The sequence below is a fragment of the Chrysoperla carnea genome, chromosome 1, assembly GCF_905475395.1.
Source record: "Chrysoperla carnea chromosome 1, inChrCarn1.1, whole genome shotgun sequence".
NCBI lineage: Eukaryota > Metazoa > Arthropoda > Insecta > Neuroptera > Chrysopidae > Chrysoperla > Chrysoperla carnea.
In genome coordinates this window covers 58,344,144-58,358,839 of record NC_058337.1, presented here as the reverse complement: position 1 = coordinate 58,358,839, position 14,696 = coordinate 58,344,144, and the positions used below count along the sequence as shown (strand labels likewise).

The 14,696-nt window shown below is 29.6% G+C and overlaps 2 protein-coding genes across 2 annotated transcripts in view; one reads left to right on the top strand and one right to left on the bottom strand.

Moving 5' to 3' along the window:
* The first annotated feature begins 370 nt into the window (after positions 1 to 370).
* On the top strand, positions 371 to 4,699 carry LOC123306019 (proproteinase E-like). The gene is made up of 5 exons (XM_044887885.1): positions 371 to 552; positions 2,190 to 2,296; positions 2,381 to 2,526; positions 3,919 to 4,199; positions 4,532 to 4,699. The coding sequence occupies exons 1-5, from the start codon at positions 403 to 405 to the stop codon at positions 4,697 to 4,699; spliced, it is 852 nt and encodes a 283-aa protein (XP_044743820.1). The 5' UTR covers positions 371 to 402.
* A 1,324-nt stretch (positions 4,700 to 6,023) lies between these two features.
* Positions 6,024 to 14,696, bottom strand: part of LOC123297591 (scavenger receptor class B member 1-like) — a 35,265-nt gene continuing 26,592 nt past the window's right edge. Inside the window, exons 4-10 of the mRNA XM_044879323.1 lie at positions 11,020 to 11,164; positions 10,567 to 10,767; positions 10,128 to 10,318; positions 9,608 to 9,891; positions 9,420 to 9,538; positions 9,231 to 9,356; positions 6,024 to 8,291 (exon numbers count right to left, since the gene is read on the bottom strand). Of these exons, the coding sequence (XP_044735258.1) occupies positions 8,001 to 8,291; positions 9,231 to 9,356; positions 9,420 to 9,538; positions 9,608 to 9,891; positions 10,128 to 10,318; positions 10,567 to 10,767; positions 11,020 to 11,164 (1,357 nt within the window). The 3' untranslated portion in view covers positions 6,024 to 8,000. The remainder of the gene's footprint in view (positions 8,292 to 9,230; positions 9,357 to 9,419; positions 9,539 to 9,607; positions 9,892 to 10,127; positions 10,319 to 10,566; positions 10,768 to 11,019; positions 11,165 to 14,696) is intronic.

Genomic DNA, 14,696 nt, shown 5'->3' with positions numbered 1-14,696 from the left:
ACAAATAGATTTGGGTCCAAAACAAAAATTCATAAACAAGTTAAAATAGTCTTAAGTATATACCACAATAAAAAATTTTCTTCAGAGCAATTATGCATCGAAGTCGGCGATAGCCATATCCTTACGTAAAAATCGATTCATTGGCATTGACTTCAAAGCTTAATTGCTCACACGGTAGTTATTGAAAGGAGTATTTAATTTAAAATAATTTTTTATGTATTTTTTTGTAATCTTAGGTTCTCTTTTTGCAAAATATTTTTGTTTTGTACTATTTATTTTTAGTGAGTTTAGAATGTATCTTCGTACGTAATAAACAAAGTCATTTACACGAATTAGTCCATATCATATAATTATTCTGTCTATAATTAGAGCCTATAATTATTCTCTATTTTAATAAAAAATATGTTTTATTTTTCAGAATGTGGTCGATCAATGCGGAGATCAAGACAACCACGATGGTATGACAACTTTTATGATGATTCCGCAAATGCAGTTGGAAGTGGAAGAATTATTAGTGGGCGACAAAGTGTTAAAGGTGCATGGCCTTGGCAGGTTATTATTATCAAACTTAGTCGAAATGTTTTCAAATTTTTGTGGTGTTTATAAAAACTAGTACATGCAACATTACTTTTATTCAAAATAATGTTCATCCCTGGACATCCCCCTAACAGTTGAAAAATATTTTTGAAAAGTTTAACATCAAAATTTTGATTTTAATTTAAACCTTAAATTAGTTGTAGTCAGAGGACTCAACCTTCTTTCTCATATATTTTGAAGCGTCCGAGCCACAACTTTTAAGACTCAAAATCTTAATCATTTTTTCGCATTTCTGATTGATTCTGATGGTATTATTTGGAAATATCTTTCTGAGAAATATATCTAGTTCATAAAAAAAGCTATTTGTAAGTTATAATATTTTTAAATGAATATAGACACACTAAAATAATGTTATTCGCCAAGATGTTGGCTTTATTCCAAATGCAATTTTATACTAATTGTGACATAATTTTGGGATTATGGTACTATGTCTGACTGGAATGGAGTGTTATTTAATTTTCGATTTGTTATTGAGAAGCTGCGTAGCAATAACACGACAAATAACACTTCCAAATGGTCTTATACGTTTTGTTTATGGCATTAGTATAGCGACTTTACTTATTTATCAAGAAAATATACAAAAAAATGTGAGATAAATTGACAAATGTTGCAATTTTTCACAATTTTGAAGCTATAGCCTATTTATGGTGCATTGGCAAAACATAGCGAGTACTATGATCTATCATCTGGATATTCGACTCTTACTAGAAACAGTCTTGTGCTAGATCGTTTTCGTACTATTCACAATATTTGTTTTATCCGAACTCCTCGTGGCACCTATATGTCCCATATACCCGAATGCGCAGTACAACTAACGCTCTCGTTTAACTTTTACGCAGGGGTCTTTTGATTTTTTGAATTTACTTTTTTTATTTTACACTTTTTAGTTAGGGCCTTAAGTGACACTCCCATGATTAAGATAAATCGATTAACGTAAGAATTATGAAATTCGGCCCACGTGTTTAGGCTCTAGAACGCCAAAAAGGAGTAAGCATTTGTAGGCTGGCAAAGGCATTACTCTCCTATCCGTCGCGCAGCCTGGAAATAAAAACAATAAATTTAAAATAACACGTTAATTCAAGATTTAAAATACTTACCCACATCTCCAATAAAACCAAAAACTTGACGATTCACATTATTTCTAAGAAATTAATTTCTTTTGAAACAAATGAAATCTACAAAGTTTAAAAACCCCCGATAAATTTTTCGGTTACGGAACCCTAAACTCCCACTTCAAACATATATAAGAACACTTTCTATTAAATTACCTTTTTCCTTCAAGTATTTTGAAGATCGTTGCCACTTTTTTAAATTTTTTCAAGTACGGAAACCTAAACTCGTAGCTAAGAAGCTCCGATAAATTACCAAAAAAATTAAAATTAGTTCATCCGTTTAGGCGCTACGATGCCACAGACAGACACACGCACATAGCGGTCAAACTTATAACACCCTTTTTTTTAGTTCGGGGGTTAAAAAGATTCCTTAATTAATATGTACGATCGTTTCAAGTGCATGAACTGATTTTTTAAATACCACTTTGTATTACGTTACGTTGATTTGTTTCTTAATTATTTTTTAATTTCCAATTTTAGGTATCCTTAGAATTGTTGCATCCAAAATTTGGATATATTGGCCATTGGTGTGGTGGTGTATTAATTTCAAGTGAATGGATTTTAACGGCGGCACATTGCATCCATAAGTATGAATCCGTAAATCGTTTAAGAAAAAAGACTTATAACTACAATTTTCAAAACTGAAATTGATCATCTTTGTTTTAATATAGTGATGTTTTTAATTTACCAATACCCTATTTATGGACCGCTGTTTTGGGTGATTGGGATCGTGAAATTGAAGAGAATACTGAATTACGTGTACCAATTGATAATATAATTATCCATGATTTGTTTCATAATTATCAACATGATATTGGTAAGATCGAAAATTTATAAGCCAAATAAAATATGGTGAATGAAATTTTATTTTATAAATCAATGAATTGCATTGGACTGTGCTTGTTTTATGAAATTGAAATGAATTGTGGTAGTCGCATTTTGCGCCTAGTCCAAGGATTTACTTATAGTGTGCACTCAGTACGATTTTGTTTGCAGTTCTAGAGATTACACAAAAATCCAAGTTATGATATTTGTCGACCTAACTGGTGAATTAATATGTTTTTAATAGTTAGAAAATGATTCTTAACGTAACGAAATAAAGTAGCCAAAATTCCAAGAGTGATTTAACCTTATATAGCAAAGTAAAAAGTAAAAAAGAATGACGTTCGAACTCTCTTACCTTGAATACAGATTTTTATATTTATACAAGCAAATACCGACTCGGTAGCCGAGCGAGTTAAAACTCACTTGCTTTAACTACTGGCTGGGAGGTTGCGGGTTTCGTATCCAAACAGCGGCAGTGTGAACAAAAATAGTTAATAGGGTAGTAAATTGATCACACAGTCGTCTCCACATCATAAATTAATTGTATAATCGGATTTATATAGTAGTTTAAGAAATAAATAACGGTTAAAAATAATGATGCAAGTGGCCTCTGTTATAGACGTGGTCTGAGAAACGGAGGTTAAACCCCATTAATATTATAATTATATTTAGACAAGAAACAATACAAAAATTAGACGTAACTGCTTGCTTTCCAAAATGTTATGTTACCCCCGGTACTATTCATAGTTGATACTTGTCAATTTCTCGCTTTGTAATGCATCTGTTTTTACTTCACGGTCTTTTAAATTTGAATGCAGAAACAGATGCAGATGCAAGTGTAATTGTTTGCATCGACTAGTCACGATTTAAGACAGTGAAAGTATTTATTGTAAGGCAATAATTGTTTTTTCAAGTTCATTATTCGTCATCTGGTATCACAATTTTTGCATATTAATACCAAGAAATTGAAAGGTCCACGCCCTTTGATTGCTTGCAAAATTCAAAATAATTAATATCTACAGCATTTTACTTTATCTGTTTTAGCATACAAAAACAATTTTTCAATTTTATAGCTATATGTTTTAAAATTAACAAAAAATATGTTTGAAAATTTAAAATACAGAGAGTGTGGGAAAAAAATAGAAGAGAATATTCAGTCCACACTTACCTAAAGAAAAATTCGCTTCATGTACTATAATCACCATTCTATTCAAAACGAAAAATTTTTGTTGAAAGTGTCTCTATCCTCTTGTAGAGATTATAGTGCATACCAAAACAATTTGTCGATTATTAAAACAGGGACAGAACATTTGTAATTTTTAAATGAAATAATCCTTTTAATTTTTGCTAAATCTGGTCGGAGTGTTTTATTTTATTTTTTTAGCAATGATGCGGCTGTCACGTCCAGCTAATATAAGCGGAAAAAGTCGCATACGCAGTGTATGTTTACCACCTCGTCGACCAATTTTTGATGCATCTACAAAATGTGTTGCAACTGGATGGGGTCGCACTACACCCACAGGAGATTTAGTGCCACGTTTGCAAGAAGCTGTTATACCAATACATAGTAATAAATTGTGTCGAGAAAAATACGGAAATTCTGTTACAATTCGAAGTGGACATTTATGTGCTGGACAATTAGATGGCTCTACGGGTACTTGTATTGTATGTAATCCAAATTAATTTGGGTTTTCTTAATATTTTCTGGATGCAGAAATCTTGTAGCACTTTCTTCTTAACCATGTTTACTTAAGAAGCTTAAAACTAACTTGTTCTAGACTTTTTGCTATTTCTATTTTGCCTGCATTGAAAATTCACAGTAACATTGGTTTGTGACCGAATTTATCGCCTGTCCTGTATTACCCACTTTAAACCTAATAATACTGGCGCTTGTTATTTTTGGATCAGAAATGTAAAAGTGTTTTTTTAAAAAAAATGGCTGCTCCAGAAAGTTTACTGGAAAATATGTAGCATAAAATTTTTTCAATAATTTTTAGGGAGACTCTGGAGGACCTCTACAATGTAGCTTTGGTGATGGTCGATGGCAGTTAATGGGTATCACATCATTTGGATCTGGGTGTGCTCAGCCAGGATTTCCCGATATTTATACACGATTATCGCATTATTTACCATGGATAAGATCTAAAATGCGAGAGAAAAGTTAACTATTTATTTATAATTCTATCGACCAGAATTGTACCTACGTCATCGTGCATGTTGGTCTCACGCAAAGTCATTGTTAATTATGCTACTTTATGCTACAATGTATATATTATTAATTACATTATTAACTTAATTATTAAATATACAAATACGCCAATGTGTGAGACAAGGAATCTAGCACCAAATAAGGACAAACATATTTTATTTATGCTTTCTGTGATTTATGTAAATAACGTTCAAAAAACATGGTTACCATTTTTAGTATTTGTATTTTTTTTTTTTTAAATAATATTCTATCATATTAAGTATTGCCTGAATTTTTATTTAAAAGCCTTATTATTCTATGTCGGACTCTATGGGAATGAAGAAGAATTTCGCAATGAATTATTTTTATGGTTCAGCCAGAAAATTTGTTTGTATTTAATAGCTTCACTTTTTATTGAAAATGGCGATATGGACAGTAAAGTTTCTTCATTAAATCACTCATTTTAATTCAAAACCCAAATGTGAACAATTTGAAGAAAAAAAAATTCAAATCGATCATCGCATTTAATTAACAGCTCCAAAGATTATTTCAAACTTAGAATCAATTGTGCCACTCGTTCATCAAATGAAACTCGTTCCACGACTTTTCTAGGTCGACTTTTCACCAACATTATCAAAATTAATTTAAATGACATTTTTTCTTTTTGAATAGGGTTGTTGAACAGAGAAACTAAATAAGGTAGTCGAGAATCATTCTGGATATTATTGTTTATAATGATCAAAGCATGCGATTTTTTTTCTATTAAAGTTCTATTAAAGTCCAAAACTTTGAAAAATGTTAAAATTGACATCGCCATTTTGGGTCTAAATAGATTAAATCTTTTGATATGACCTTATTATCTTCACCCTTGTCCAATCTATCTAGAAATATGGCTACAGAGATATGAGGACGAATTTTGGAATATGTTATGAATAATATTTTTCTTACATATTTTAAAGTGCTTTGTTTCATTACATATTTCAAAAGCCAGAGATATGAATTTTATAGTCAGATCCAGAAATTATGGATTTTTGAATAAACTTGAGGAGGTTTCTTTTAAACAACAAAAATCAAGATTTATTTTTCTTATTGCTTTTATTTAAAAAAATAAATACATATTTCAATCAACCATTATCGATAAAATTGTTTAATTTTATAGAAGATATCCCCTCCCCACAAACAATTCACAAAAGTAAAAATCATTAAATCATAAAATATCATTTATAATTATTTCACTATTCAGTCTTAATATAATTCACTAACTAAATGATTTAACGTTCTTAATTATAATAAAAATTTAATTAACATGAAATTGTTGATTGATTTTAAGCAATATAGGCAACTTATAATACGTATCAATACAGAAGTTGCTTATAAAGATTCATGAATAGCCAACGAGACAAGTCAGAATAAATAAGACGCGATTCTAACGGTCTATCAAAAACACAATACAGTGGACCAGCAATAATTCGACAAACGTTTTGCTAGACGGATTATCGAATTTATCGGACTATAGAGCACTGCCACAGACCACATTTTGATCGGAATTTTTTGAAAAAGATTAACTTGTAATCCAGTAAATTACGTATCAAAGTAATTTAAAACTAATTTGTGTACAACTAACTCTACAAATCAAGCTAGCAAACTTGCAGCAAAATATTGTTAAACAAAAGTTGTACAATTACAGTAATTAGTTGTAGAAATGTATAATTACACCGAAGAAAAGATTTTATATAAAGATCTAGTCTAATCAATTTGCGTAGATATCTATACTTTTTTTTAAATATTTTTCAGCAATAACATAAAATTTTGTGACACAGTTTGCATTAGAGCTTTAGCAGTTTGTGCCCAAATGTATTTCAGTGTGACAAAAGTTTTGAAGAATTTTTGCTACACTTTGACTACAATTTTAATGACAAATCAAAATTTAAATCGCCAGACAGTTACAAATTCAGCACCATCACTTGTTTCACGTAATAAAAATAAGTTTATAAGTAATATTAAACTATTCATTCCTCCCTTAAATTTAAAATTTAAGGCATTCTGATGAGCGCTTGACAGTAGTCTCATACATTTTGTATTAGAGCCTAGACATTGCGAGTATCCAAACATAGCAATCGTCTGGCACCAAGCCTGTTGACTGGAACTAGAAAATTTTTGCCTTGTACTGTCATGGTCTGGCAACATTTATTGATCAAATTGCTGGTAGAGTGCTAGTAATAGTTTAAGTGGCAAGATTTAATTTGTTAAGCATCATATATATTACATCATATATATACTCCACCAGTGTCATGGGTTATATTTTACATAAAAAAAATTTTTAATTTAAAACTATCCACAGAGAATTTATAAAAAAAAAATTAATGGAATGTCATGGAATGGATTTATTTGAGCATTAAAAGTAATTGCAAATTTGTTTAAAAATCGAGCCTTAGGTATACTGTTATAAAACTTAATTGAAAATAAATGGGAATTTCATATTTGTGAAATTTCGATCACTATATTGCCTCCTGTTCATCCAAAACAACTGTCATTTTACATAATGGCTTTATTTTTTGTACTTTTGTCAAAATCATAACTGTCTACAGGATGTCCTCAAAATCGGTTTTGTAAATCAAACCAAAATTATAACAGCCTTTTTGGGAAAACTGACCTCCATTCAATTTACTTCTGGTGGAATAGCCTTCTTACAGGTTACAACTCCATTAAAATTATTATTCAGGATGGTAAGCTACATTTAAAATTAATTTCTTTTTCTGTGTTACCTCTAATCTTAAGGGCCTGTCAGTTATTTTAGTAATGCCTGAATATCTAATTTATACACCGTTACTTAAACAATATTCATTCAGTGTCATGAGAACTGAACTTACTTAAGTTCTTTAAAAAACTCTTGCTCTATTTTTTAAACAAATTTATTCTTAATCGCAGAATATACTAATCTGCTTTTGTACTAATAACGGAGGTATTCCGACTATTTTCGCATTTTAAATTAAACTTATATTTGGAAATACGTCAAAACTTCTCCGCCCTTTACTTATTTGTATTGAAAAAACAGTAGTGTTCCTAAATTCGAACTAAACAATATTCAGTTAAAACCTTACAAATTACGTAACTATAAGTTAAAAATATGGAACTAATCTTTTTAACTAACCATTTTATCATATCTTTAAGAAACACTTTCTAAATATATTATTTTAAATTATCACAGCGCTATTTTCATTTCTTTCACAATCACGCACTCACAATTTGAAAAAAAAGTATTTTTAAGTATTCATTACTCAACAGTTCGATTCACGATCAAAATATGCACATTTTGATTGTATTGGAATTATTTTCACTGGGGAATAATCAATATGCAACGTTGAATGCGTTGGTGATGAAATTTTTCTACCTGCAGGTTTCTCGGGATGTGTTGTAATTTCCGGAATCCAAATTGATCTAATTACTGCAGTAATGATGAACGATAATCCAATAATACCCAACAATATTGCGAATGTGAGCTCAATGTATGGTGAAATTTCGATGAATTTTATTACGAGTACCATCCAATGAGGAATTTCTTCAATTGACTGCAATTAAATGACATTTTTGTAGATTATATGTTTAAAAACTATTATTTTTATTCCTCCTTTTAAAAAACTAAATTTTCCAACAAAAAAAAAAGCTTTTTAGATGTGGTTGTGACTTTTTTATGACGCACTTGACAGTAGAAAAAAAAAAGGGAAACATAATTGTCTTGTACAAGGTAGCCCTAGTTATAACAGCAATACCTCATCAAATAGCAGATAATGTTAAAATAATGATACTTTCTCAATATACGTATAGTAGGGAAAGCATCCTTTTCTAGATACAAAACATTCAAATTTTTTACCCTCACAAAAAAGATTTTTTGAGAATATACCGTCTGCTCAGAAAAATTGGAAATTTGACGTATGAGGTAGGGTCCTTTATATTATAAAAATCATCGGTATAAAGATATAGGTATGCCATTACCTTGCTTAGAGAAAAAAAAAACTTGAGCCACTGTTTTATTAAAATTAAATTATGATATGCAATCAATGATCCATGCTTGGGACATTGTGTGTAAATTTCCAAGAATATCCGAAGCAAGAATAATTTCAGACTCAACTTTCACTATAATATCCTAATTTTTATAAATTTCAACAACTTGCATCTAAAAAATGACGCTTTCCTGATAATAAGTGTATTGAAAAATTATCATTATTTTAACGTTATCTACCATTTGATGAAGTCTTACGATTATGACTTGGATCATCCTGTATATGAAAAAAAAAAAGATTTATGTGCAGAAATTACACTCCCACGTTTATCATTTTATCACAAGATTCAACGAGGATTAGTCCGATCGATCTTAAAGATAGTGGGTAAAGTCTCATACAAAATTAGAGTATAGTGTTAGATCAATTAAAAAATCCGCAGGGTGTAAGGACTCTTGAGGAATTTTCAATCTTTTCATTAGTGAAAGTGGTAATATAAATTTAACTTACCAATTGCATCCAAAAAACAGGCAAGACAATATTATTATACGGCCTTGTTTTTGCATTATATTTAGTATCTCTGACAACCAAATTGGTTTGTACACGTGACTTGGCCCATAATGGTATTCCTAATTGCTAAAAAAAATTTTTGTAAGTTGTAGTGGCATAAGCAAATTTGTTAAATATGTTGAAAATTACCGGATGTAAAATGATAGAGATGTCATGATCTTCCTTGTTGGGATGTAGTCCTTCGATTCTTTCGAAAAGTTTTGGATCTGAGTTATAAAAATGTGGTTGACTATTTGCTGATGGTATTCCTAGAAAAAAGCAAATACAAACATGTAAATTAGTATTCCACATTGATTTCCTTGTTTAATCAAACTTACCATAATAACAGGGAGTAATATCACTTAAACCACGTGGCAAACATCGGCCATGTCTACAGTAGCATTCGTTATCATGATTATTTATTGGAGTATCAAATGCATCTTCACGCATTTTAAAGAAGTATGCTTGTAATCCATCTGGGGACTTGCCTTCGCGATCAAAAACAATTGGTAGTGTTCGACAAAATGCTTTACGATATACTCGAAATACTGTGTCATGTGTTATTGGTTTTGGAAATATAACACCATCATACACGCCTTCAATCATGTTACATCGAGTGTTTCTGCAAGAGAAAATTTGTTTGGTTCAGAATTTCATTGAGTCGTTTTAACTTCTGTTACAATTGGGGTGTTTGCTAACAGCTATGAAAGCTAGCTATTGAAGGATAGGCTATTGAAGGATCAGGTGTGCGCTGGCGAACATAACTTTATAAACATAGCTTCCAAATTAATCCAATTTTAATTGTAGAAAGTCTTACGGTTGGTTAATAAAATAGATATTTAAAAAATAAATACTTACGCTGGATGTTTTGTGATCTGTGAAGTGTCGTTAACTTCAACATAGCCCCAATGTGATAGTCCAGGAGATCCATTCCATAATTGTATGCCATAATTTCGATTACGCTCAACATCTGTTAATAATGGATTCTTCGATGGCTTTATCGACGCATCTAGGTTTATAGTAACAATATTTTTGCCATCGTCAAACATCTAAGAAAAAATGGAGTCTTTGTTAGTTTTGTTGTTGCAAGTATTTCATCTTAATTTAAGATACTGATTTTTTTGTTTTAACTTGTTATAAAAAGGTATGGACATTTATAGTCCCAAGTTCTAAAGAAATAAAAATTAAATTATGTATATTTCACAAAAAAAAAAGCCAACAAATTTAATAACTTCCCAGTCTCTGGGGAAGTTATTGTAAGGGAAGTTTTAAATAATTATAAAAATATATTACTTACACGATCGAGAATACCCAATTTTTCAAAGTTAATCCAACTTGGTAGAACATTACTTGCCAATTTAATTAAGGGATCATCATAGCCCCACAAATATTCATGCACTGTTAAATTTAACATTGGCTGGGAATTTAAAAACGTTGTTAATTGGTTCACGGCTAAGTTTAGAAACATTGATGAACGATCTAAAGCTGATAAAATCCCCTAAAAATATTAAAAGATTTTAATTAAAAAGGAATATCACTGAGTATAAATTAGCCTAAAACAATTTTTGTTTAAATATCCTTTATCATAAGGTACCGTTTACAAACAAATCAATCGATAACTTATTGGCCATAAAATGGATATATTTTTGTACAAATTTCATAAATCAGAGGATTTTTGTACAATTTAGTCAATAAAACTGGTTAAAAACGTTCCTACATATTCTTATATTTATAAAATAAATCTACATACCAATAACGGAAGATTTGGGACATTAATCACTATATCTTCTGGGTTACCAATTGACAAGTGTGGTAGAAATTCGAGTTTCCGTGATGGTTCATATGATAGTGTTCCATTTTCATAAAAATGTGGATCCATATTTGTTAAAAATTCTCTGTAATTTAAAAAAATAATTAATTATTTTCCGTTTAAAACTTAGAACCGGATATAATTATAACAAGTTTTTTTTATATTTCAGCTGGATTGAATTTTCTAATTGAGCCATCAAACGTTTTATGTATTTTTTAATTAGAAATCAGAAAATAAAATATATAAAAATGTTTCTTTCTTTTTGTACAATATTTTTCACACAAAAAGAATTATTTTTCTAGAATCGTTGCGATTGTAGTATCATAATAAATATGTATCAAATTATATTTGGAACAAAAAATTTTCTAGTGATTAAATATTTTATACATATACTGTGTCCAAAAAATAAGGGGACATTTTAATTTAAACTGCGCGTGTTTGTTGTGCATTATGAATTCCTCCCGGCCAAAGAGTCAACAAGGAATATTATTTGAACGTTATGCTATCCGCTAAAAAGGCTGGAATTGTGGAAAAACAATTCATGGTTTTTACACCACGATAATGCACCATCCCATACTGCACTCATAATTCGTGATCATTTCATCAAAAACTCAACCCATATCTTTCCGCAACCACCGTGTTCACATGATCGGACGACGTGCGTCTTCTGGTTGTTCAGCAAGCTCACCGTTTTGATACGATAGAGGAGATTCAAGCCGCAGCGAAGACGGAACTGAAGGCAATCATGGAAAGTGACTACAACCAGTGTTTCGAAGATTGGAAAATCCGTTGGCATAAGTGCATTGTATTGGGAGGGGATTACTTTGAAGGGGATGAAATTGATTTGGAAGAAAAAATAAAGAATAAATACAATGTCATCTTATAATTTGGGCACAGTAGTGAATTAAAATTTTATAACCGTGTAATGCTTGTAGTTTCAAAAACTCGTATTTAATAAATGTTTCATACTTGTTGAAATAAAAATTTCTAAAATTCAAAAATTTTATTGTTATTTGTAAAGTCAATAGTTTTGTTTTCAAGCCATGAAGTGTGTGATTTTATCAAAATCGATGATTACCGCGTTTTTCTCTATTTTAATGACAATCATCTTTGAAAATTGACTTTGGAACCTAAATATATGTAAGAGTTTTGATGTCTTTGATCTACATCGCATACGCCAAGTAACGTGGCGTCTAGACTATTTTCTATTTTCCATTGCATAAATTACAATCAAATAACAATAACAAAAAATAAATAAATATAATAATAATTTACTGTCTAATAAATATCATCCTCTTTGCAACTATTTATGGAATTTAATTATCATAATTGAATCAATAATATTTCATTCCTACATTATTTTAATATTATCTGATTAAACATAAATTTAATAATTTTTTATTGCATACTTGTTCAGTGTAAAAAAGTTAATTAAGTTACTTAAATTAATTAATTCAGATAAATAAAACATCCATATGTTTCATCGTTTTTTTCACTATGACAAACAATTATTCAGACAAAAAAATTGTTATCGCGTTGAAATATATTTGGTTTTGTAATAATAATATTTAATAAGGCATTTATATTAATTTACAAAGCCATTCTAAACGAAATCATGTGTTGGGAAATGATATCTCAGAATCGTAAAATATACCTACCATTGTTACCGAAACTTTTGTTTCGGTTATATCCAAGGGAAAAGTCGGCGTTTCAACGGAAATATACGTTTTGAGGGTCCCTGATTCCAAAAAAGTGGTTTATAAAAAATGTTGCGTCCGTCGATATGTCGGTATTTCGGTATTTCTGTAACCAAGCTGAAGCCTTCAATTTTCAACCGATTTTTCTCAAACTCGGTACATAGGTTCAGTTTGGTCATAATTCCAGACAATTTTTTCATTTTTTCCCTAGGCCTTTTTTCAAGGGTATTTCTCTCTAGACCAAAACAGGATTTTTTGGGTTTTCTCAAAAACGGCTCTAACGATTTCGATTAATTTCTAGGATTGGTATAAGCCACATATCCGGGAAAATTCGAGAAAGCCCACACCCTAGGGAAAACCTTTCCAAATATAGGAATATATGATTTTCTAGGGAGAGGCTGAGGGGACAGCAGTGAAACTTCGTATCAGGGTTTATATCAACAAGGTCCTAGGTTTGATATAACTCACCTCTGGGATCCCTTCCCCTGGAACCGTGGAACTGGAGGGGATGAAATCGTCAAAAGTGGTCAAATAAACCCTACCCAAAATTGATCAAATATTATTAAAAAAATCTTTTTAAGTAACTTTTGTAACTTGGTAATCTCTGCTTAACCTCACCCTTACCAAACTACATCCTTCTAAATATTATATTAAATAAAATAAATTCCCGTATGATTCCAAATATACCGCTATGCTTGTATCATTATTCAAATTGTTCACATAATCAAATAAATCATATTCTTTTCTTTTCTTGGTTTTTAAATAATTCTTACAATTGGCTGCTTTCAATAAAAATATTACAAGAATAATATATCAATTATATAATATAATAAAGTCTTGTCCGATGTTTCGGACCGTTTATTTTTTTTGCTTCCAAATACTTTATTTTTTTCTATTCAAACAAAAAAAAGTTGGCAAACTAAAAGCTGACAAAAAACTGTGTCAGTCAAAACTCTTATTATCAGACTTTTTGATAGTTTAACATTATTAATTTGAAAAAAAAAAAAACTAAATAAAATTATTTGTTATTTTTAAATGATTTTTTTGCTCAAACAATTTTCTTAAGTTTGTATTTTGTATTTGATTGAAACAATCACTTTCTATAATCGTTTAAAATGCCGGAATTAAAAGATGAGTTTTAATGTTAAAATATTTGTTTACAAATAAAAATTTTTCTGTTATCTACAATATAAATTAACATGAATGAAATAATAATATTCTTAAATGATTCATATAACATGTTTATGAATAAATTAAGTAATAATTATTGTAATGGATAAGAAATCATCATGTAATTCCTGGCAATGACTTTATGCATGTCAATCAATTTGATTTATAAAAGGATATTTAAAATTACATTTTATTTATGTACTTATTTATAACATAAATTTCATGCGAATGCGAAAAAAATAATATTTGTTGAGACGACCTTTCAATATTAAAAATAAGTGTTTTAGTATGTAATTTTAATTTTAGAAAAAAAATAAAGGTTTTTTTATTTAATTACAAATATAAGGTTAAATATTTTTATATCGGTTATGTGGAATAAAATTTGTCGCATGTGAAATATTCCCCAATGAAAAACGTGAAAGTTTTTTTAATAAATCTATTCGTTGTGTGCATAGTCATGGTAGGGACAATAAAATCGATTCCAGCGCTTCCAGTGAAAAATTTTGGCGATAAAGTAGGCTGTTATGACTAATTTGCAGTTCTTTACATGTTAATCTTATAGAAAATGTCAAATTAAAATTATTGAAAAACACTAATTAATTAAACTTAATGCATTTAAAATTCTGAAAATAAGAAATCAAATTGCACAAATATTATTTTTCAAAGGTAAATTATCATAATTATTTATTTAAATTTGTGAGACAATAAAATTAAATTTTCAATGTAAGTCATAAATGCAATCCATACAAT